Here is a 24,129-nt window from a genome sequence, read left to right on the forward strand (position 1 = left end):
CGCAGCACCTGACTAGCCCCAAATGGAAGGGTGGCGGGGTGGGGACATAACAGAGATGATAAACTGGTATTTTGTGTTCGATGTTCCTAGAAAGCCGACTTCTCTCTCGGTGTCTCAGCAGCAGGTCAGAGCTAGATTTGGGTCATTTCTGAGGATCCTCGAGTTATTACTCTTTTCCTAGCATTCATAAATTTAACAGATATCAGTAGACACCTGCTATGTTCCAGACATTGGCACAGAAGCAAGGCTAATCTGGTCCCTCTGCTTGTTGAAGTTACAGTCCAAGAGGAGAAATACATAATAAGCAAGTTACACATTTTGATAGGATTATGAGAATCGGAATTTTGTTGGATTAGAGTCAGAGAATGTCTGTGACTTCAACGTAACAGATAGGAGGGGACTGAGAGTGGAAATGGTAAAACCAGTTAAGACTATTACAGACATCCAGCCAAGATGGGCTTGGTGATGAAAGTGCACAAATATCACAAAAATAAATGATAAAATTTTTAACTTTTTTTTTATTGACTCAAATGTGATATTTAATATGGTTCTGGAAGATTTTGGTCCTAAAAAGGAGGTTGAAAGTCCCATGGGGCTAATTATAATGGCAGTATATGAAAAATAAATGAATCTGGTTTAAAGTAGGTAGTTGTTCAAGAGATGTAGGACAGAAGAGTGACACGAACAGTTTTAATCACAGATTTCTAAGCAGATGTAGGCTTAGAGGTAGATTTCAAAGGAGATGAAACATATTTTGGAAGAGATTAATAATCCCATGGTTTATAGATCATTTAAAGGAACTATTGCTCAAAGGATAGAAAACTACAGGTGGAAAAAATTTGTTTCTAAAGAGTTGTGATTTCCAGTGAGAAAGAAAAGGAGACAAATCTGTGAAGAACAAAAATGCTTGCACAGGAAGCCCTGACTTCAGAATGGAAGCCAGGCCACCTTAGGGGGCATCACATCAGTGAGAGTCCAGCCCCTTATGCTATTGAGGCACACATGAGCCCACAATGGTATGGTTGGGGTTTGATTCTGAGTTCAAAAAACTGAAAAAGGATGTAGTCCAGGAAAAGTGGTATAATGGTAATGATTAGGAAGGAATAGTACACCAGGAATTGAGTCCTACACAGGAAGATAATTGTAGCCCACTCACTGTATGTGTTTGGCCCAGACCAAGGGCATCTCTTTTGGGTACATTTGAGAAGTCATGGAGTGAGAAGACAGCAGCTCCAGTTGTTGCCTGTAATCTTACCACCCCAAAATCACTGCTAATGCTTTTGTCATTCACAACAAACTCTTACCAGGGGAGGACCTGTAGTTCTCCAATTAAAAATTTCCCTAGCTGGGTGCGGTGGCTCATCCCAGCACTTTGGGAACCCAAGGCGGGTGGATCACCTCAGTTCAGGAGTTCAATACCAGCCTGGCCAACATGGTGAAACCCTGTCTCTACAAAAATACGAAAATTAGCCGGGCATAATGGCAGGTGCCTGTAATCCCAGCTACTCTGGAGGCTGTGGTGGGAGAATCGCTGGAACCCGGGAGGCAGAGGTTACAGTGAGCCGAGATGGCGCCATTGCACTCCAGCCTGGGCAACAGAGTGAGACTCTGTCTCAAAAATAATAATAATTTCCCCAACATTTTATTATGAAAATTTTCAACATGTAGCAAAGTTGAAAAAAAATTATACCCATATATCCACCATTTCAGATCCTACAACTTAAAATTTTGTTTTATCACATTTCTTCAACAACTTTTATTTTTTGGTGCATTTCAAAAAAGTTGAACGCATCAGTACACTTCCAAACATTTCAGCATGCCTTAACTTTAGTGCAACATTTGTTTATGGGTTGTTGGGTTTTTGTGGGGTTTTTTTTGGTAAAATTTTACAATCAGATGCATACACTCAGTGTTCCTTTAGATGGAAGTGGCAAATGCACACACTCCCGTGACCCACATTCTTAGAATGCTAAGAACGTTTCCCTTCCCACTGAGAGCTCTCTGCCTCTGCTCAGTTAATACCTGCCTGTCCCCTGGGGGAGAAGGGAGGACAACCAGTATTCTGAATATTTACATCACAGATTTGTTTTGCCTGTTCTGAAACTTCATAAATGGAATCTGTTTACTTTGTTCTTCATTTTTATTCATGTTACAGATATTAATAGTTTTTTTGTTGCTGAATATTTTCTATAAACATCACAATTTGTTCTCATATTGATGAATACCTGGGCTGTTTCAAGTTTTTGGCTATTGTGAATAAAGCTGCCGTGAACATTCTTATACAAATCTTTGTGGACGTAATGTTTCCATTTCTTTTGGCTAAAAACCTAGGAGTGGAACTGCTCTTGGGCTAGGTGTATGTTAGGTTTTTTGATAAGCTGCCAGACTGTTTTCCAAAGTGGTACATTTAATGTTTTCACTAACAATATATGAGAGTTTCATATCCTTGCCAGCATTTGGTGGTGGTGGTGGTCTTTTTTATTATGCTTTTAGCCATTGTGGTGGGTATGTAACAGTATCTCATTGTGGTTTTATTTTTCATTTCCCTGATAACTAACGCTGTGGATCACTTTGCTTATTTCTGATTCACATATTTTCCTTTATGAAGTGCCTGATCAAATCTTTTGTCCATTTTAATTGACTTAATATTGAATTGTAGGAGTCCTGCATTTAAATTTTAAAGTTGAACTGTACAAGATCACGATAGGGGAGATTTACTGTTACACATTAGTTCAAGGCCTGAAGTGTGACTTGAGCAAAAGCACATTCACCATTTGTTCAGCAAATGGTTGTTAGTACCAGCTATATACTAAGCACTAATACTAGTGACACAGAGATAATATCCAGCCCGAGTTCAAGGAGCCCACAGTTTACAGGGTAGACAGACAAAAGTAAAAATTATGGTGTGGTTTCAATGTTCAGTCAGTCACTGAATACTTACTCTCTACTGTAGGATACGTAGATGCTGTTGTGGGTCCTGGAGCTAGCCAGAGTTACTAATCTTGTATAGCTTATTTTCTGGAGTGTATAAGAAGGGAGACAGAGTGCAAAAGTCCTGAGGTGGTAAATAAGGTTGGTGTTAGGTGTATGTGGATCAGAAAGGCCAACCTGGCTGGAGGATAGTTGGGTGGCTAGATGATTAGTTAGGCAAGGGTCAGGTCTTGCACGGCCTTGTTGAAGACGATGGTAAGAACTTTAGATTTTATCTTAAGTGTTTTGGAAAGGCATTCCAGAGTTTTCAGTGGAGAAATGACATGATCAGGTTTCTGTTTGACTAATAAACCTAGAAATGTGTGTGTGGTTGCAGAAACACTGATGAGGAAACCATTGCAGTCATCCAGAGTAGAGATAAGAAAATCCTTCTTGGAGAAAATGGGCAAGGGTTCATAAAGGAATAATGTCATATTAGAACCATGGATGACAGGACATTTGCTAAGCAGGAAAGTCAGGCATGTGTGTTAGATGAACCAGAAATAACTTTGGATGACTAGTTGGGTGGGCGAGTGAGCGGCAGGAGGTAGAGCTGATGGCAAACAGGGAAGGGCTTTGAAGGTTGATCTAGGGATGCAGGGTTATCAAATTGCGCAACTACCAGGTTCTATATAGGTATGTCCTTTGGAGTTGTGCAGCAAGGTAGCCTTGGTAGGGAGTTTGACTCTGAACCTAAAGGCAGCTATACAGGGCTTTTACTTAGTATAGAGACTGGAAGCTGGCATCTGGGATGACCGAGTGGGGCAGTGCTAGGATAGAAACCAAGCAGGACGCAAGAGACTCTAATAAAGGCCTGAAGTTAGGTAGGGGCTGTTGAACTGGAAATGGAGGGTTTGGGCTTGGAATGAACAGTAAAGAGGATCTGAGGTGTGGATTGGGGGGAGAAGCTAATGAGGCCTTTTTATTTATTTTGCTTGTTTTGTTTTGTTTTTGTTTTTGTTTTTGTTTTTTTGAGGCGGAGTCTCGCTCTGTCGCCCGGCCTGGAGTGCAGTGGCCAGATCTCAGCTCACTGCAAGCTCCGCCTTCCGGGTTTACACCATTCTCCTGCCTCAGCCTCCCAAGTAGCTGGGACTACAGGCGCCCCGCCACCTCGCCCGGCTAGTTTTTTTGTATTTTTAGTAGAGATGGGGTTTCACCGTGTTAGCCAGGATGGTCTCGATCTCCTGACCTCGTGATCCGCCCGTCTTGGCCTCCGAAAGTGCTGGGATTACAGGCTTGAGCCACCGCGCCCGGCCCGTTTTTGTTTTTATATGAGGCCTTTTAAAAAATACAAAAAACAGTATAAAATATTGAAACAATACAGAAGTATGGAGTTCACAAAATTCTCATCTTCCACTCCTTTGAGTTACCTAAAACATTTGGTGTATCTTCCATTTTTCTGTGTGTGTATTTATTTATTTTATGTTTGTATTCAAATGTATTATAAAGATACACCTACAATTGAAGTTTAAAATGGAAGTTTACAATTGAAGTAAAAAATGGTCATAAACTTCTTGTTGTTATTACTATTATTTGAGATGGAGTCTTGTATACAGTGCCGTGATCTCAGCTCACTGCAGCCTCCAACTCCCAGGTTCAAGTGATTCTCCTGGCTCAGCCTCCCAAGTATCTGGGACTACAGGTGTGCACCACCACACCCAGCTGATTTTTGTATTTTTGGTAGAGACGGTTTCACCATGTTGGCCATGCTGGTATTGAACTGACCTCAAGTAATCCACCCACCTCGGCCTCCCATAGTGCTGGGATTACAGCAGTGAGTCACTGTGCCCAGCCTATTTTTTATTATGATACCAATATAATATAGTTCTGTCTTGTTTTGTAGCCACTATTCAACATTCTGTTGTTCAGGTGTATCATATTTAGTCGACAGACCTGTAAGCTGGCTTAGGTTTTTCACTATTCCCAGCATTAGTGAAATGAGCATTCTTTTTTATTTGTCTCTGTACTGTGTAAACACTGCCTTGGAGAGCATGTGAGGTGACATGCATGGAATTCAGATTGTGACTTGGGGGAAGCTGTGATCCTGATCCCTTGAGGGAACATGCATTCTGCTCTGGGTCTGTCCTTGGGGAACCTCCAAGGGAGTGATCAGAATGGTCAGGAGTCTGCAGGCCACATTCTAGGGCCAACAGTCAAAAGAACTAGGACTGTTTATCCAGATTTCAGCTGGGACTGTTCACAGCTTCCACGTATCAGATGAGTTCTCATAGGGAGATAGGGTAAGGCCTTCCCATGGAGCTGGGGAAGAGCACCTACCAGGTAGAAATAAGAATTCCAGAGTTAGGTCAGTTTGGGTAGGATTTGTATGGACCTAGACTTCCTGATGATTAAATTGTAAGACTGGGTTTTCTGTCACTGGAAGCGTTCACGCAGGGGCCAGGGTGCTGTGGAGGGGCAGTATGTGAAGCAAGTTGAACTCTTCACATTCCAACTTTGATAACAGCATTCCAGATGGAGACTATGAGAGACCAAGATGGGGTACTGTGGGCTGCTAGGGAGGCGCGATTGACTGAGGATCAGTATAGGGGAGGGCTGAGGCTGGAGGCATGTCAGGGTATAGCTCTGGGAAACCTGGAATGCTGAGTGAAACTCAGTGAAAGATCTAACCTCATGTGCACTGCTGGTGGAGTGGTCTTCAGGTGTATGGGCCAAGGGGGACACAGGGATAACGAGGTCTGAGGGTGATTGTTATGGTGACTGCAGGAGGATGGAATACCCAGGTGTTGTCATGGTGCTCCATGCAAGAAAATGTTTCCAGCAGAAGGAAGGGGTGAATCAGAGAAGCTTGGTGCTGCCTGGTTAGAAGGGCAAGACATGAGTTAGTTTGGAACTGGCTGGGCAGGGAACTGGGACTGGAGATGAACTTTCAGATTTCATTCTGCAAATACATATTGTCTAGGTGCTTGGGATAGAGCAATAAACAGAACAGCTAAATATTCCTTTCTCATAGAGTTTATATTTTAGTGGGGGAAACAGTATATAAATGTATATAATGTTAGACATTGAGAAAAAGCAGAAAAGGGGTATGCAATATCAGGGGCAGTGGGGTTGAAATTTTAGAGGGGCTAAAAGGGAGAGCCTATATATGTATATATATAAAACAGGGAAGATTATTTTGAGTAAAGACTTGTGGGGAAAGGGAGCAGTGAGCCGTGTGGATATAATGCAGAGAAAGAATACATTCCAGGTACTGCAAAGTGTTTGGGGGTAGAAACAAACTTGGCTGGCTGGGTGCGGTGGCACACACTATCATGCCAGGACTTTGTGAGGCTGAGGCGGATGGATTGCTTGATCCAAGGAGTTCGAGAGCAGCCTGGACAACATAGTGAGACCCTGTCTCAACAAAGAAAAAAAAATTAGCTGGGCACGGTGGTGCACACCTGTAGTCCCAGCTACTTGGGAGGCTGAAGTGGGAGAGATCACTTGAACCCAAGAGGCAGAAGTTGTGGTGAGCTGAGATCTCACCACTGCGCTCCATCCAGCCTGGGTGACAGAATGAGACTATCTCACAAAAGAAGGAGCAAACAAACTTGGCTTATTTGAGGAGTGACAAGCAAGGTGGCTGAAATGGAGTGAGCAAGAGAGATGATATTAGGAGATCAGGTTAAAGAAATCTAGACTTTCCAGGGCATTATAGGCCATGGTATAGTTTGGATTTTTTCTTTTCTTTGTTGCCCAGGCTGGAGTACAGTGGCGCGATCTTGGCTTACTACAACCTCCACCTCCCAGGTTCAAGCGATTCTACTACCTCAGCCTCCCAAAGTGCTAGGATTACAGGCTCCCACCACCACACCAGCTTATTGTTTTATTTTTAGTAGAGACGGGGTTTCACTATGTTGGTCAGGCTGGTCTCGAACTCCTCACCTCAAGTGATCCAGCCACCTTGGCCTCCCAAAGTGCTGGGATTATAGGCGTGAACCACGACATCTGGCCAAGTTTGGGTTTTTTCTAAGTGCGGTGGTAAATGGGAAATATTAGAGGATTCAGGCAGAGGCGTGATAAGACTTCACTTTTTTTTTTTCTTGAGATGGAGTCTTGTTCTTGTTGCCCAGGCTGGTGTACAGTGGCATTATCTCAGCTCACTGCAACCTCCACCTCCTGGGTTCAAGCAGTTCTCCTGCCTCAGCCTCCTGAGTAGCCAGGATTATAGGCATGCGCCACCATGCCCGGCTAATTTTTGTATTTTTTTTAGTAGAGACGGGCTTTCACCATGTTGGCTAGGCTGGTCTCAAACTCCCGACCTTAAGTGATCTACCCACCTTGGCCTCCCAAAGTGCCAGGATTACAGGCATGAGCCACCGTGTCCAGCCTCACTTATGTTTTAATAGGATCAACCTGACTGCTGTATTTAGAATAACCTGCTGGGGTGGAGGTGGCAGAATGGAGGTGGAGACAGCATAGAATAAGGGAGACCAGTTGAAGGGGCTAATGCTGTAAGCCAGGTGAGGAACAGTGATGGCTTAGATTGGGCAGCAGCAGTGGAAATAGGAGTTGGACATGAGCACTCATTAGAGGTGAGGAGAATTAGTAGGGGGATCATAACTCCACCCTAAGAGTTAGGTCCCCAGGGTTAGTGAGAAATCACTGGAAGAAGATACTTTGTGGATCATAGTTATATTTGGGGTTATATTAGGATCAGAACTTGAATTAGGGTCTTACCTGGAACCAGTAAGGGGGTCAGAAAGATTTATTGGTCTTTGCAAAGACCAAGATTAGAGTCTGGGTTTGGACAGCCCTATTGGGATTAAGACAAATTTTAGGGTGAGGATAGTTTGGGGTCACAGTTGTAGATGGAGGCTAGTACCCCTTTTCAATATCTTCAGACCAGGGTTGGTTGTAACTGCCGCCATCTGTGCCAGTGAGCTCACCTGGGGGTGGAGGAGTTTGGAGGCTATAAGGCCTTTTCTTCTTTGGGTGTCACGGGGGTGGACGTATGCTCAGCCCTGCCTGGGTCCCAAGCTGGGACCTGCAGTCGGGGAAGGGGAGAGAAGGCTCCCTGGTGCTTGACCCAGCTTCTTTTCCCTCAGATGGCCCACTGCGTGACCTTGGTTCAGCTGTCCATTTCCTGTGACCATCTCATTGACAAGGACATCGGCTCCAAGTCTGATCCACTCTGCGTCCTTTTACAGGATGTGGGAGGGGGTAGCTGGGCTGAGGTGAGGCAGATTATGGAGGTTAAGGTTGTGGAGGGAGTCTAATATTGTGTTTTGGGGTGGAGGCTATGACTGGGATGCTTACTGGCCTCTGCCCACAGCTTGGCCGGACAGAACGAGTGCGGAACTGCTCAAGCCCTGAGTTCTCCAAGACCCTGCAGCTTGAGTACCACTTTGAGACAGTTCAGAAGCTACGCTTTGGAATCTATGACATAGACAACAAGACACCAGCGCTGGGGGATGATGACTTCCTAGGGGGTGCTGAGTGTTCCCTAGGACAGGTATGTAGGGCTGGGAATTAGGATCCTTCAGACACAGGTCGTGAGACAACCTAGCCTGCCTGGAGGTAGGCGGCAAGCAGGACCTAACCCTGCCTGTTAATCCTGAAACTCCCTTCCCCGCTTTGCCCCAGATTGTGTCCAGCCAGGTACTGACTCTCCCCTTGATGCTGAAGCCTGGAAAACCCGCTGGGCAGGGGACCATCACGGTAAGGAACCCAACAAGGGTTGGGGAGGGACTTAACATCAGTGAATTCATGAGGTGATGTCGTCTTCCCCTACCTAGGTCTCAGCTCAGGAGTTGAAGGACAATCGTGTAGTGACCATGGAGGTAGAGGCCAGAAACCTAGATAAGAAGGTGTGTCTGGAAGTAGGCACTGGTAATCCAAGAGTTAAGGGGCCAAAGATGGTGTATGGGGGATGGGGGTGTGGACAGAGGGATGGCATAGTGGTGGTTTGTTCCTGAGTTTTGTAACTGCGGTCTCGCATTGGCAGGACTTCCTGGGAAAATCGGATCCATTTCTGGAGTTCTTCCGCCAGCGTGATGGGAAATGGCACCTGGTGTACAGATCTGAGGTATGAGACCCCGGGATTGGGTGGGTTGGGGTAGGAGAGAATCTCCTGGGGCCTGTGACTAGCAAGGTTTGGAACTCGGGGAGAAAGAAACTGCAGGTGGGTAGAGAAGTGTGGCAGCTCCTCACTGGCCATGCCAGAACTCACTGGAGGCCTTGGCCTCGACCTTCAGGTCATCAAGAACAACCTGAACCCTACATGGAAGCGTTTCTCAGTCCCTGTTCAGCATTTCTGTGGTGGGGACCCCAGCACACCCATCGAGGTGAGGAGCTTGTCTCCTGCGTGGACTGCGCTGGGGAAGAGAACCTGGGGAGGGACTTATTCTCATCTGCCACCTGACTCGTTTATGTCCACACACACTGTCCCCTCAGGTGCGATGCTCCGATTATGACAGTGACGGGTCACATGATCTCATCGGTACCTTCCACACCAGCTTGGCCCAGCTGCAAGCAGTCCCGGTGAGTGCTGGTCTTGCCATGGGTGTGGAAATGGGCCTAGATAGCTGAAGCTCGGAGTTAGAGAGGGAGGAGAAGGCAGCTCGAGTCCTTGGCTGATGCTCTGAGAATTTCCTACCCTAATTTTTCTGTCCTCACCAGGCTGAGTTTGAATGCATCCACCCTGAGAAGCAGCAGAAAAAGAAAAGCTACAAGAACTCTGGAACTATTTGTGTCAAGATTTGCCGGGTGAGACAAAAGCCCATGTAACCAAGGCTCTGATTCCTGAGCTCCATGACATCAACTGCTATCACCCCAGGCATGACCCTGGTTTCATTTGCAGGTAGAAACAGAGTATTCCTTTCTGGACTATGTGATGGGAGGCTGTCAGATCAACTTCACTGTAAGTTGCCTTACCAAGGGCAAGAGAACAGGTCTGGGGCTCAAGGTGGTCTTTAGCTCCCTTCCTCACCTCCTCCCAGGTGGGCGTGGACTTCACTGGCTCCAATGGAGACCCCTCCTCACCTGACTCCCTACACTACCTGAGTCCAACAGGGGTCAATGAGTACCTGATGGCACTGTGGAGTGTGGGCAGCGTGGTTCAGGACTACGACTCGTGAGTATCTGCTTCTCTTGGCTATACCCGTTCCCTGCAGATGCTTCAGCCTCTGGGCTCACAGTCCCCTCACTGCCTCTTGCCCAATACACTGTCCTCCCACAGAGACAAGCTGTTCCCTGCATTTGGATTTGGGGCCCAGGTTCCCCCTGACTGGCAGGTGAGCTCCCTCTCTTTCTGCCACTCCTGTTTTCAGTTTCAGGGTCCTAATTTTGGGGGATGTGGTAAATTTAGTTGCTACCTGGCACTCAGCTTTAAGAGGAGATGCAGGCCGGGCGCGGTGGCTCAAGCCTGTAATCCCAGCACTTTGGGAGGCCGAGACGGGCGGATCACGAGGTCAGGAGATCGAGACCATCCTGGCTAACACGGTGAAACCCCGTCTCTACTAAAAAATACAAAAAAAAACTAGCCGGGCGAGGTGGCGGGCGCCTGTAGTCCTAGCTACTCCGGAGGCTGAGGCAGGAGAATGGCGTAAACCCGGGAGGCAGAGCTTGCAGTGAGCTGAGATCAGGCCACTGCACTCCAGTCCGGTCGACAGAGCGAGACTCCGCCTCAAAAAAAAAAAAAAAAAGAGGAGATGCAGGGATGGATTCCTGCAGGCATGTAGACAGCAAGTGCTCAGGACTCCATAGCCCCTGTAGGAATCTTGGCATACGCCATAGTGTCTTTTTTCATTATCAGCACAGAGGTCATGGGGAAAGAACCTTGTTTTCATTCTTGTCTCCAGGTCTCGCATGAATTTGCCTTGAATTTCAACCCTGGTAACCCCTACTGTGCAGGTAAGTTTCCCTATCCACCCTGAGGCAGGTCAGTCCACACACACAGGGGCAAGCCTGCATGAGTAAAAGGGAGAGTGAGGGCAGATACCTGCCTTCATTGTCCAGAGGGTGGATTTTATTTAATTTTTATTTTTTGGGAAAGAGTCTTGCTCTGTCACCCATGCTGGAGTGCAGTGGCGCAATCTTGGCTTACTTGCCTACTGGCTTCAAGCAATTCTTCTGCCTCAGCCTCCCAAGTAGCTGGGACTACAGGCGCACGCCACCATGCCTGGCTAATTTTTGTATGTTTAATAGAGACGGGGTTTTGCCATGTTGGCCAAGCTGGTCTCGAACTCGTGACCTTGGGTGATTCACCTGCCTTGGCCTCCCAAAGTGCTGGGATTACAGGCGTGAGCACTGCGCCCAGCCCAGAGGGTGGGGAGGGACTTAACATCAGTGAATTCATGAGGTGATGTCGTCTTCCCCTACCTAGGTCTCAGCTCAGGAGTTGAAGGACAATCGTGTAGTGACCATGGAGGTAGAGGCCAGAAACCTAGATAAGAAGGTGTGTCTGGAAGTAGGCACTGGTAATCCAAGAGTCAAGAGTTTAGAACTAGGCCTGTGGAATCAAATCATCATGTCAGGCCAGGAGTGGTGGCTCACGCCCATAATCCTAGCACTCAGTCCGGAGGCCAAGGTGGGTGGATCCCTTGAGCCCAGGAGTTCCAGACCAGCCAAAACCCTGTCTCTACTAAAAATACAAAAATTAGCCAAGCATGTTGGCAGGTGCCTGCAGTTCTAGCTACTCAGGAGGCTGAGGTGGGAGGATCTCCTGAGCCCAGGAGGTTGGGGCTGTGGTGAGCCATGATCATGATCGTGCCACTACACTCCAGCCTGGGTGACAGAGTGAGACCCTGTCTCAAAAAAAAAAAAAAAAAAAATCATGCCACATGACTTTGTGCAGATTGTTTAATCTCTGTGTGCTTTGGTTTCATAAGAAGACTAAATATTGTATGAAATTGAGTACTCAAGGAGAGGCTACAAGTAAAGCAGTAAGCCTGGTGCTTATTAAGTGTTCTCTGAAAAATGGTATCTGTTATATTAGCATTATTATCTTTGCCTAGAACCTAACGGGTACTTATTTGAGCATCAGTGGAAGCCTTGCTTACCTCCTTGCGGGGTGTGTTTTGCGAGTCCACCAAGCCCTTTGTTGCGGGCCAAACCTTTTGACTCCCCAGCACCCCAAGGTGGGCACAAGCTGAAGTGGAAAACGTGACCTGACCTGATCTGATCTGGGTTTTAAATTTTAATTTTGTATTTCAATTAAGTTCAGACTTGTATTTTCAGAAAAGTTCAGAAAAGTTGCAAGAATAGTCATAGGAGCTCAGTTCCTTGGAACTCAGGGGTCAGGGCCTGAGTTCACAGGGGCTCTTCACCTTTATCCCAGTTACCCTAACATAACAATTTACCACATTTACTTTCTCTTCTCTCATACATGTATACAGTGTGTGTGTGTGTGTGTATATATGAGTGTGTGTATGTACATGTATACATATATACATACATTCACATTTCAAGGGAAATAAATGTATGTGTTTATGTTTGTATACACATGTATACATATGTTGGAGAATGCTGTAATAAATAGCCCTGCCTCAGGTTTGCCTCTATGGTCCTACCAACTTTGTACCCATCATTATCCACCTGGCTCTTTACCTCTGAGTACTTCAGTATCTCCTAAAATCAAAGACTCTTTCTTACACATCACACACCAATCCTCAAAATCAGGAAATTAACATCTATACTATTATCCAACCTATAGCATTTATTCAGATTTTGCCAATTGTCCTAATATCTTTTACAGCAAAAGAAGATCTCAGATCACACATTGCATTCAGTTAGTATATGTTTTTTATATGGACAACTTCTTGCCTTTCATGATATTAACATTTCATGATATAAACAATATAGGCCAGATATTTTCTAGAATGTCCCTCAGTTTGAGTTTACCCGATAAATCCTCAGGATTAGATTCAGGTTGTACATTTTTGGCAGGAATACCACCAAAGTGATGCTGTGTATTCTCAGTGCATCATATTCAGAGGCACATGATGTTGATTTGTCCTGTTACCAGTCATGTTAACTTTGGTCACTTAGTTAAGGTCAGATCTACCAGGTTTCTCCATTATACAAGTACTATTTTCCCCTTTCTAATTAGTAAGTCTATTTCGGGAAGAGACTATATAAATATCCATCACATACACATCAACTTTCCCCTCTAGTTTTTTATTTTTTAAGTGATGGGGGTCTCACTATGTTGCCTAAGCTGGCCTTGAACCCCTGGGCTCAAGCAGTCCTCCCACCTCAGCCTCGTGAGTAGCTGGGACTACAGGCATATGCCACTGTGCCTGGCTATACTTTCTAGTTTTAATATCCATTGATGATCCTTGCCTGAATCAGTCATTTCTGTGATTGTCAAATGATTGTGTAATTCTTTCTTCTACATTTATTAGGAGCTTTCCCTTCTCCCACAGTAATTAATCCATAGTACGGATCCTTATTGTATCAAATGGATTATTATTAAATAGGTTATAATCTGATGCTCAAACTCTCCTGGATTTGTCCAGGAGAATCCCTCTCATCTGGGTGTTAATTCAAGCTGTGATTTAGGGCAAGTCCCCTCCTGTCTTTGAACCTTAGTTTCCTAATGTGTAGGAGAGAGTCAAGTACCCTGGTTTACAAGGGTGAATGAATGAAATGCACCCAGGTTCCCAGATCTCCTGGGCTGGGATGGAGTGATTTCAGGACTGGTGTAGTCCTGAGAGGTCCAGGACTTTACGGTATTTCTTGCTCTCCTCTGCAGGCATCCAGGGCATTGTGGATGCCTACCGCCAAGCCCTGCCCCAAGTTCGCCTCTATGGCCCCACCAACTTTGCACCCATCATCAACCACGTGGCCAGGTTTGCAGCCCAGGCTGCACATCAGGGGACTGCCTCGGTGAGAGTCGTGGGCGGCAGTGGCAGTGGTGGCAGTCAAGGGCTTCCTTGAGGGTTATGGAACAAAGGACTTTTTTTTTTTTTGAGATGGACTCTTGCTCTGTCACCCAGGCTGGAATGCAGTGATGCGATCTCAGCTCACTGCACCTCTACCTCCTGGGTTCAAGTGATTCTCCTGCCTCAGCCTTCCTAGTAGCTTGGATTACAGGCATGTGCCACCATGCCCAGCTAATTTTTATATTTTTAATAGAGACAGGGTTTCACCATGTTGGCTGGGGTGGTCGCAAACTCCTGATCTCAAATGATCCACCTGTCTTGGCCTCCCAAAGTGCTGGGATTACAGGCGTGAGCCATTGCGCCCGGCCTGTATCAGTGCGGATGTGTGGCTGGGGTGTTTGCAGGGGTTTGGGAGGAGGATCTGCTTCAGGACTTGAATGGGCTTGTCCCTAGCAATACTTCGTGCTGTTGCTGCTGACTGATGGTGCTGTGACCGATGTGGAAGCCACACGTGAGGCTGTGGTGCGCGCCTCGAACCTGCCCATGTCAGTGATCATTGTGGGTGTGGGTGGTGCTGACTTTGAGGCCATGGAGCAGCTGGATGCTGATGGTGGACCCCTGCATACACGTTCTGGGCAGGCCGCTGCCCGCGACATTGTGCAGTTTGTACCCTACCGCCGGTTCCAGAATGTGAGTGGGTGCAAATTTGATCTGGGAGTTTACCCTTTCACCTTTCCCTGATGTGAGTAGGGTTTAGGCCCAAGGGATGCTCACCTTTTCCTCTAAGTCTGGGGTATGGTTGGGTTCTTGGGTATGAAATGCAGACTTTGGGCAGCTGTTCTGGGCCACCACTGACCTTTCCCTTTTCTTGGCAGGCCCCTCGGGAGGCATTGGCACAGACTGTACTTGCAGAAGTGCCCACACAACTGGTCTCGTACTTCAGGGCCCAGGGTTGGGCCCCACTCAAGCCACTTCCACCCTCAGCCAAGGGTCCTGCACAGGCCCCCCAGGCCTAGGTTCCCTTGGAGGCTGTGGCAAGTCCTGAATCCTGTGTCCCAGAGGTCCCTCGGGGCCACAACCCAACCCTTCACACACTCCTCAGTGCTAGCACTTTGTATTTTTTGATACTTTTATACTCGTTTCTGCTTTTGCTGCTCTTGATCCCACCTGCTTGCTCCTGACAACCTTCATTCAATAAAGACTAGTGAAGACCAATGCTTTGCCACCACTCCGTGTGTGTAAATTTTAGGTGGGAGGCTGCTATTAGCAATGTTTATATTCCTTCTCTGCACCTCAGTTTGTTGACTTAGGGGTTGTTAAGTGAAGGATGCCTGTGGTGTAAAGCCCCACTCACACTTGAGTATTTCTGGGCAGATATCTATTCATTCTAGAGACACTGACTTACTGTTTTTGAAAATACAGCCAGGGGCGGTGTGATGTGCCTGTAGTCCTCAGCTTGGGAGGCTGAGGTGGGAGGACTGCTTGAGCCCAGGAGTTCCAGACCAGGTCTGGGCAACATCGCAAGACCCCATTTCATGCACAAGAAAAGGAAATACAAAATTTGAATGTAAGCTAAACACCCAGCCTTCACCTTCCCTCCCTCAGGGCAGAGCTGGTCTGGGAACACAAAGATGGAAAGTGTCAGACCTCATAAAAAGCAGCAAAAGGAGAAGGAAGGATGAGTTTTAAGGTGGAGCAAAGGCTATGTAGACTTCCTGGAGGGGAGGGAGTAGTGATAATTTTGGTCCTAAAGACAGGTGAAAATCCTGAATTTTTTTAAGAGCTAATTTTTTCTTAATAGAGAATACATGTATTCATTGTAGAAAAATTCTGGCTGGGCATGGTGGCTCATGCCTGTAATCCCAGCACTTTGGGAGGCTGAGGAGGGCAGATCATTTGAGGTCAGGAGTTCAAGACCAGCCTGGCCAACATGATGAAACCCCATCTCTAATAAAAATACAGAAATTAGCTGGGTGTGGTGGCAGGTGCCTATAATTCCAACTACTCAGGAGGCTGAGGCAGGAGAATCGCTTGAACTCAGGAGGCGGAGGTTGCAGAGAGCCAGTATTGCACCACTGCACCCCAGCCTGAGCTACAGAGTGAGATTCTGTCTCAGAAAAGAAAAGAAAAATTTTAAGTACAGAAAAAATACCACTCAAACTCCCATATCCTGATAAAACATATTGGGCATATAACTTTTTGTCTACACGTACTGTTTTAGCATGTGTTAAAATTTGTTTTTCTAATTTTAAAATGTGTGCTTGTTAGTCTGAAGTTATTTCAAATATAAATATTGTACAAAGAGTGGAGCAGGTAAGGGCCCCTGTTTTTCCTAGATCTGGAAAATAGATTTTTATAAATGGAATATTTATACATACTACTTGCACCTTTTTATTTAACACATTTTGGGTGTCTTACCTATCAGAACCTATTGCTTCATTCCTTTTTTTTTTGAGACGTAGTCTCTCTATTGCCTAGGCCGGAATGCAATATCACGATCTTGGCTCACTGCAACTTCTGCCTTCTGGGTTCAAGCGATTATCCTGCCTCTGCCTCCCAAGTAGCTGGGACTACAGGCATGCACCACTACGCCTGGCTAATTTTTGTATTTTTAGTAGAGATGTGGTTTTACTAGGTTGGCTGGTCTTGAACTTGAGACCTCAGGTGACCTGCCCACCTTGGCCTCCCAAAGTGCTGGGATTACCAGCATAAGCCACTGCACTTGGCCAACTTTTTTTTTTTTTTTTTTTTTTTGTAGGAGTATACTTTATTTAGCTAATCTCTTATTTATGGAGATTTGACTCCTAGTTTATTTCAGTGCTATAATGAACATCCTTGCACATGTATGTCTGTGCAGTTAACCAGAATGTTTCTGAAGAATTTGTTCCTAAAAGTGGAAATGCTATATCAAAGGTTATACTTAAAATTTTAATAGATATTGCAAATTATCCTTCATAACAAAAATTATGGTCAAACTTACCCCTTTTGTTAATCTGACAGGTAAAAAAGAAGCAAAAAATAATTTTTAGTTGAATTTATTTATTTTTTCACTTTTTTTTTTGTGACCGAGTCTCACTCTGTTGCCTAGGCTGGAGTGCAGTGGCACAATCTCAGGTCACTGCAACCTCTGCCTCCCAGGTTCAAGTGATTCTCCTGCTTCAGTCTCCTGAGTAGCTGGGATTACAGGCATGCGCCAGCATGCCCAACTGATTTTTGTATTTTTAGTAGAGACAGGGTTTCACCATGTTGGTCAGGCTGGTCTCAAACTCCTGACCTCGTGATCCACCTACCTCGGCCTCCCAAAGTGCTGGAATTACAGGCGTGAGCCACCACACCCAGCTTGAATTTATTTAAATATGAAGCATAGGTAACATCTTATATGGTTATTTGTAAATTATAGTTATTCTCAATAGCCTATTCATAGTCTGCATGTATGTGTTATAGCTTTTATTTTAAGGTTATTAGCCCTTAATCTCATACATGTTGAAAACATTTCTTCCCAGGTTGTTGTCTTTTTATTTATAGTATCCTTTGGCATATATAACTTTTAATATGGAAATATTATCTTTTTATTTATGCCAGTTTAACTTTTTAAAAAGTTATCCATGTATCACTTATTATTATTACTATTTAGACGGAGTCTTGCTCTGTTTCCCAGGCTGGAGTGCAGTGGTGCAATCTGAGCTCACCGCAACCTCTGCCTCCCAGGTTCAAGCGATTCTCCTGCCTCAGCCTCCCTAGTAGCTGGGATTACAGGCACGCACTAGCATGTCCAACTGATTTTTGTATTTTTAGTAGAGATGGGGTTTCACAATGTTGGCCAGACTGGTCTTGAACTCTCAACCTCAGGTGATCCTCCCACCTCAGCCTCCCAAAGTGCTGGGATTACAGGTATGAGCCACCATGCCCGGCCTATATATCATTAATTACTTTCGATGACTTCAGACATTCTCTTATATTACCATTTCTATTGACTGCTTATTTTTTATAACAGTTTATCTACTTGGTTACTAAGTTTCCAATTTTCTTTATAAACAACACTGTGTTAAATTTCCTTATAAATATTACCTTTGAGTACATCTATGTATTCTTTGGATACATTCTTAGAAATGGAATTGCTGTGAGTACAGAGTACAAAAATTTGTAAGGCTTTTGGTTCCTGTTGTGAAACTACCCTCCAGAAAAGCTGCATTCATTCATAATTCTAAAAACTCCCCAGATTATTTATTTATTTATTTATTTGAGACGGAGTCTCACTCTGTCGCCAGGCTGGAGTGCAGTGGCATGATCTTGGCCCACTGCAACCTCCGTCTCCTGGTTCAAGTGATTTCCTGCCTCAGTCTCCCAAGTAGCTGGGACTGTAGGCACGTGCCACCACGCCCAGCTAATTTTTGTATTTTTAGTAGAGATGGGGTTTCACCATGTTGGCCAGGATGGTCTGGATCTCCTGACCTCATGATCTACCTGCCTCAGCCTCCCAAAGTGCTGGGACTACAGGCATGAGATACCACACCAGGCTGAATTTCACCTCTTAAAGGTATAAACACTATTAATAGTCTGTGTATTCTTCTAAAGCTGGGGAAGTGTCAATGCCTACATCTTTATTTTTTTGTAGGAGTGTACCAGTCTCTTATTCCTGGAGATTTGAATCCTAGTTTTTTTCAAATAATGCGATCATGAACATCTTTGTACATGTATCTTTGTGCACTTAACAGGAATGTTTCTGAAGAATTTGTTCCTAAAAGTGGAAGTCTAGATCAAAGTGTATATTTAAAATTTTAATAGATATTGCAAATTGCCCTCCAAGATGGTGCATGTTTCTTTGCTCATGCTGGTCCTCCTTTCCTACCCCTAGGTAGAACTCATTAATCCTTTGTTGCCTTCTCCTTCGTTTTTTTTCCCTGCAATTCCACTTTTGACTCTTAGAGTGAAGAATTCTTGGATCTGTAAATGCATTGTCCTGTTTCCTGGAGCCTCTTCGTTCCCCTGTCAGGCTCCTTGAGGGCAGGGCCTGGTGAACACTAAATCATCTATCCTGTGCCTCACACAGTGTTGGGAACTCAGGTCTCAGTAAGGACAACCTATGTTGGGGCTACCAGGCCTGCATCAGCTCTGTGACTCAGAAGCTTCCTAGAGATTCTCAAGTCTCCTTAGCTTTTGAGTGTGTGCCTGCAGAAAGGGGGTAGCTACCCTTCCACCTGTACCTAGGAGGAGTTGGGGACTTTCCCACTGGGGCTAGGATTGAGCACAAAGGTGGGTTCAGGCTGCCTGCAGTTCTGTGGTTAGAGAGGAAGGTGGGCCTGGGTACTGCTCTGGCACTGGAGGAATACCTCTGGAGGAAGGTGGGCCTGGGTACTGCTCTGGCCTTTCACTAGCATGTGACATTGAACAAGTTTCCTGACCTGAGCAGCTTCCCTCTCTGGTTGTGAGAATTAAGTTAGGTAATGTGTGTAATGTCCACAGCACTGTTTCTTGTACGTGGTAGGCACTCCATAAACAGAAGCTGCTATTACGATCTTGGTCTAGACTTCTCCAAGAAAAGAGGATGCATTGGGAAGTCAACCCACCATACTTAGATGCAACAGCAGCCAGAGCTCTCCCAACAAGAGCCCCCCAAAGCACTGATCAGCATCCTTCAGCAGAACTCAATTCTACTCCAACAATCAGCATGTTTAATGGGGCCCCCCTGTGGCACTGCCCTCTGCCCCCTCTGAGGTTCGCACACCATGGGCACGGACTCGATACAAGCATGTGAAACGGGGGTGGCCCCAGTTGCTTAGAATCTGGATCTTCACCTTGGGAAAGGCAGCTGGGGGGTCATTCTGGGGAGAAAAATGGATCATGCCAAGGGCTGCCCTTTTCATGGGTAATTCATCCCTCACTGCCCCACTCCCTTGGCACCTTCACCCTAGAGACAAACACACCTGCAGGTGGAAAGTCTGAATCTCCGATTTCTCAACATCGAAGGTGAATTTCCCCAAGAAAACTTCAGTTTCATCATCAACCTGGAGGCCCTGGTGGGTGAAGAGTGAAAGGAGGAACCATGAGGGGGACAGGTGGAGGGGAGAGAAGAAAACTTTGCTGAGGATCTTCTATGTATTGAATAGCTATATGCGTGTTCTTACGTATTTTATGATGGTTGTATACTGTAATTCAGAATGTGGGCTCTAAGAAACCAGGTTTTATTTTTTATTTTTTTTGAGACAGAGTCTCACTCTATCGCCCAGGCTGGAGTGCAGTGGCGCGATCTCTGCTCAGTGCAAGCTCCGCCTCCTGGGAAGAAACCAGGTTTTAAATTTTAGTCCTGCCAACAGTCAGTTGTGTTACCTTGTACAAATAACGTCCCCTCTCTGAGCATTACTTTCTTCATCTTTAAAGGAAGAGATAATAACAGTACATCATAGGTGGTTATGTGGGTGCAAAGCAGGTGCGGTGGCTCATGCCTGTAATCCTAGCATTTCAGAAGGCCGAGGCGGGCAGATCACTTGAGGTCAGGAGTTTAAGACCATCCTGGCCAACATGGTGAAACCCCATCGCTACTAAAAATACAAAAATTAGCCGGGTGTGGTGGCGCACGCCTGTAATTCCAGCTACTCGGGAGGATGAGGTACAAGAATCGCTTGAACCCCAGAGGCTGAGGTTGCAGTGAGCTGAGATCGCTCCACTGCACTCCAGCAGCCTGGGTGACAAGAGCGAGACTCTCAAAAACAACAACAAAATAAGAATGCATGTAAACTGCTTGGCACGGAGCAAGTGCTGTGCAAGCAATAACTAATATCTGGATATGGTTATGACTATAAAGACCTACAGCAGCTCTGAGAGGCAAATAGTAGTATCTCCATTTTATAGATGAGCAAACGAAGACTCAGATAATGGCACCAGTTCTCAAGACTGCTTGGGGCTGTCTAGGCAAAATTCCCCACCTCCTGACCTCGTCCGCACTCACAAAGACCGCGAAATCGCGGGGGGCGCTGTTGGCTCCTCCGGTGTGCTCCACGCTGGGCGGTGGATGCTGCAGAGTGATGTCGCTCAGCTGCACTCGGCCCGGCAGTTGGATCACCACCTGGCCTTGGTCGCCTTCAAAAGCCCAGCAATTCCCGGGGAACACGTGAGGCTGCAGGTGGGCGGAGGGACCATCAGAATCGTCGGACAGAGCGACGGTTGCCAGGGCCTCAGCTGGACCGCATCCATCGGCCCGCCCAGAGCTCCACCTCCAGCCGGCCCAGGGTCCAGTCCCCAGCATTGCCAGGTCTCTCCTTGAATTAAAGGCGGTCCTCGGGCTCGTCCAGAGCCCCACCCAGGCCAAGCCAGGCCCCGCCTAGCGCCACGCCCTCGACTCAGCCAGGCTCCGCCTGCAGGGCGAGGTTTTGGTGCTTTCCCCAGCGTACCGCTGCGGGTCACATCCAGGGATGTTTCCAGACCCACCTCCAGGATAACCGTGGGCGGCCGTGCGTAGTTCCAGAAGCTGAAGCGATTCCAGAAGTAGGCAGTGTTCCTGTCTGCGTAGTCGTGGGATGTCTTCTGCAGGTCGATGGAGGCTCCTGGAAAAGGGAGAAGTAACCCTCAGAGGCTCCCAGGCCTTGCCAGGAGTCGGGGCGCGGGGACAGAGTGGGGGCTGTCCGAGGCTCTGTCTTCGGCCAGTCAGGTGCATGGGAATGTCTGTGTCTGGGTCTTGGCCTCTTTCCTGTCTGCGTCTCTGTCTTCCAGTGTCTCCGGGTCTTACCCACAGAGCTCAGCGCATAGTCGGGCTTCCGCACAAAGTCCTCATTCAGCCTCTGGAACACGAGCTTGGCCACTCTCTGCAAGGAGGGAGAGCGAGGCCTGGAGGGGCGAGGCTTGCGGGCTGCTTTTACAGGTGGGCGGGACCTCTGGGAGCTGGTTGCTTTGGGGCGGACTTCGTGGGCCCTGGGAGAAATCCCGCAGGGCTCTAGGCGGAGCTTAAGTCGCAGGACCCTAGGAGCAGGGATCCATCAGGGGTTTCCAAGGTGGGCCCGGGCTCACCTCACTGTTGGCTGTCCGAACAGTGGACACCTCCTTGTGGAGTTTATCCAGCTCAGCCTGGAGCTGTTGCAGCTGCTGCCCCTGGGAGCGCACGCGCTCGTGGTACTCACTGGAGATGGGAGGTGGGCGCCGTGGGGTTGGCTCCCTGTCCCCCTGGACACCTCCCAAAGGCCCCCCCGCCTTCAAGGTTCTCAAAGAAGCAACTTTGAGCCCCCCAATTTCCCACCCTAGGTGCCCTCTTTCACCTTAGAGTCAGCATCTCCTTAGGTTCCTGTTGGATGAAGGGACAAAACACAGAGCCGCTCAGCTCCGGTCGTCCTTGCTCCTACCTCAGCCTGGAAACGGCCAGGGCTTCCTTTTTGAAGACTGTGTCCCCTTTCCTCCACTCCTCCTTGACCTCCCAGTATCAGATCCCCCAAGAGCCCCTCAAGCACAATCCCTCATAAATCTGTTTATATCCAGCCCTTCTTAAGGATTGTAGCCTCTGGCACTACCCCCACCCCAGCAGACCAACAGTCCAGGGGACCCCCACAATCTCCAGATTCACAACCTGCCAGCCCCCTACCCCAGGACAGTCTCCCCAACTCACATTCTCCAAAGGAGAGACCAGGTACAGAAGCCCGAGCCAGATTGCTGGAGAAAGAGGGGGAGGGGTCTCAGGGGAAGGAAAAGGAAGAGAATGGGTTTCCCCGGCATAGGGGGACAGTGGAAAGAGGCTTGAGGGGTTAAGCCTGGGGAGGACGGTGGGAGTCTGACGGGGACCACTAGAGGACTCTGCAGGGGAATGCCAGGAGCTGCAGGAGCGAGGATGTAGGAGAAAATGTGCTGGGTTTGCCTCCAAAGCACCCAGGGCAAGGGCTCCAGGGAATTCACTGCCCCTCACCTGCCAGAAAGAGGCTCAGCAGCGACACAGCCGTGAACAGGAAGCGGATGGAACAGACCTCCCTGGGGAACCGGAGGGAGGCTGAGGCCCCGACCTGCTCAGCCCTCCAGTCCCCACCCAAGGTCCTCGACCCAGCTCCTGACAACACGACTCAATCAGATCTGAATCGGCTCAAGCGCGAGCAAGGTCCCGGCCCTGCTCCCCACCTCCTCCAAAGAGCGGCCCCTGGGGCGCCAGCGTCCCTCCCTCTGACCTGTACATGCTGACCAGCACGTCTCCTGCCAGTGATAACACGCTCAGCACCTGGAAGAGCAGGCCTGAAGCCAGGACAGGGGGTCAGAGAGGGGCCCACGGCAGGGACAGGCGGGAGCTCAGCGGGCGTGGTGTCCGGGTTCAGAAGGGGCTCGGGAGGGGCTGGGAGTGGGCCTGGGGTTCAGGAAGAGTAGGGTGGGCTAGGAGAATTAGATGGGGGCTAGGAGGATGAGTTGAGGCTCGAAGAGGGGCTCGATACTCAAAAGGAGTCGGGGGCTCAGAGAGAACTGGAGTTCGGAGAGGGGAACCCGAGGGTCAGAGGGGATCGCAGCTGGCCTGGCCCGTACTCAGAAAGCTCTTGAACATGCGCGAGGGAGGCATCTCCGGCCTCAGATCCAGGGTCGGCAGAAGGTCGAGCGGCTCCTCAGAGATTACTGGAGACCCAGTCGGTTCTGCGGGAAACCAAGGACTCCATTGGGGTCTTGCGCACCACAGACCTATTTTCCCCTCGAGACCCGGCCGCAGATTGCTCAGTCCAGAAGCTAGAAAGCTGGGAAGCCTCTCAAAGGCTTTGGTCCCACCGCAGCCCTATCCCGGCTCCCGCTCCGCCCTCTGAAGCCCCGCCCCTCGGGGAGGCTGCGTCAAGAGTTGGTCTCCTGGCCGCGCGCGGTGGCTCACGCCTGTAATCCCAGAGCTTTGGGAGGCCGAGGCAGGCGGATCACCTGAGGTCGGGAGTTCGAGGCCACCCTAACATGGAGAAATACCGTCTTTTCTAAAAACACAAAAATTAGCCGGGAGTGGTGGCGCATGCCTGTGATCCCAGCTACTCGGGAGGCTGAGGCGGGAGAATAGTTTGAACCCGGGAGGCGGAGGTTGCGGTGAGCTGAGATCGTGCCATTGCACTCCAGCCTGGGCAACAAGAGGGAAACTCCGTTTCAAAAAAAAAAAACGGAGTTGGTCCCACCCCCAAACGGATGACCCGTCCCTAGCCTTAGGTCTTGGTGGAGCCCGATTGTCCTGGGAGCCTCCCTCTCACGCTAACACTGAGGCCGCGCCTTCTCAGTGGCGCCCAACCACAAGATTTTACCCGCCCCTTCCAGTAACCATTGCGGACACCGAGGCTCCGCCCCTTAAGGGATCTCATTTAGCACCTCCCCTTTACCCTACAGAACCCACCTTGTAGGAGGTGCCCAGATA

The 24,129-nt window shown here is 47.8% G+C and overlaps 2 protein-coding genes across 8 annotated transcripts in view; one reads left to right on the forward strand and one right to left on the reverse strand.

Moving 5' to 3' along the window:
• Positions 1-15,011, forward strand: part of CPNE1 (copine I) — a 38,514-nt gene extending 23,503 nt beyond the window's left edge. For all 7 annotated transcript variants that reach the window (XM_011929149.1, XM_011929144.1, XM_011929145.1 and 4 more), the window contains 15 exons: positions 8,019-8,147; positions 8,246-8,425; positions 8,557-8,631; positions 8,709-8,780; positions 8,918-8,998; positions 9,168-9,257; positions 9,367-9,453; positions 9,592-9,678; positions 9,773-9,832; positions 9,912-10,045; positions 10,151-10,205; positions 10,773-10,824; positions 13,667-13,800; positions 14,250-14,486; positions 14,672-15,011. In XM_011929149.1, coding sequence (XP_011784539.1) covers positions 8,019-8,147; positions 8,246-8,425; positions 8,557-8,631; positions 8,709-8,780; positions 8,918-8,998; positions 9,168-9,257; positions 9,367-9,453; positions 9,592-9,678; positions 9,773-9,832; positions 9,912-10,045; positions 10,151-10,205; positions 10,773-10,824; positions 13,667-13,800; positions 14,250-14,486; positions 14,672-14,812 — 1,614 coding nt within the window. In that variant the 3' untranslated portion in view covers positions 14,813-15,011. The remainder of the gene's footprint in view (positions 1-8,018; positions 8,148-8,245; positions 8,426-8,556; positions 8,632-8,708; positions 8,781-8,917; positions 8,999-9,167; positions 9,258-9,366; positions 9,454-9,591; positions 9,679-9,772; positions 9,833-9,911; positions 10,046-10,150; positions 10,206-10,772; positions 10,825-13,666; positions 13,801-14,249; positions 14,487-14,671) is intronic.
• Positions 15,012-19,441: 4,430 nt separating this feature from the next.
• Positions 19,442-24,123, reverse strand: SPAG4 (sperm associated antigen 4). Its single transcript, XM_011929150.1, has 12 exons — positions 24,109-24,123; positions 23,280-23,384; positions 22,934-22,997; positions 22,681-22,742; positions 22,387-22,430; positions 22,043-22,068; positions 21,798-21,906; positions 21,520-21,595; positions 21,222-21,337; positions 20,743-20,910; positions 19,721-19,810; positions 19,442-19,618 (listed from the first exon to the last, which is right to left on the reverse strand). Exons 2-12 carry the CDS (start codon positions 23,311-23,313, stop codon positions 19,469-19,471), a joined length of 939 nt encoding a protein of 312 aa, XP_011784540.1. The 5' UTR covers positions 23,314-23,384; positions 24,109-24,123; the 3' UTR covers positions 19,442-19,468.
• Positions 24,124-24,129: the final 6 nt, after the last annotated feature.

The sequence above is a fragment of the Colobus angolensis genome, unplaced genomic scaffold, assembly GCF_000951035.1.
Source record: "Colobus angolensis palliatus isolate OR3802 unplaced genomic scaffold, Cang.pa_1.0 Scaffold8, whole genome shotgun sequence".
In the NCBI taxonomy this organism is placed as follows: Eukaryota; Metazoa; Chordata; class Mammalia; order Primates; family Cercopithecidae; genus Colobus; species Colobus angolensis.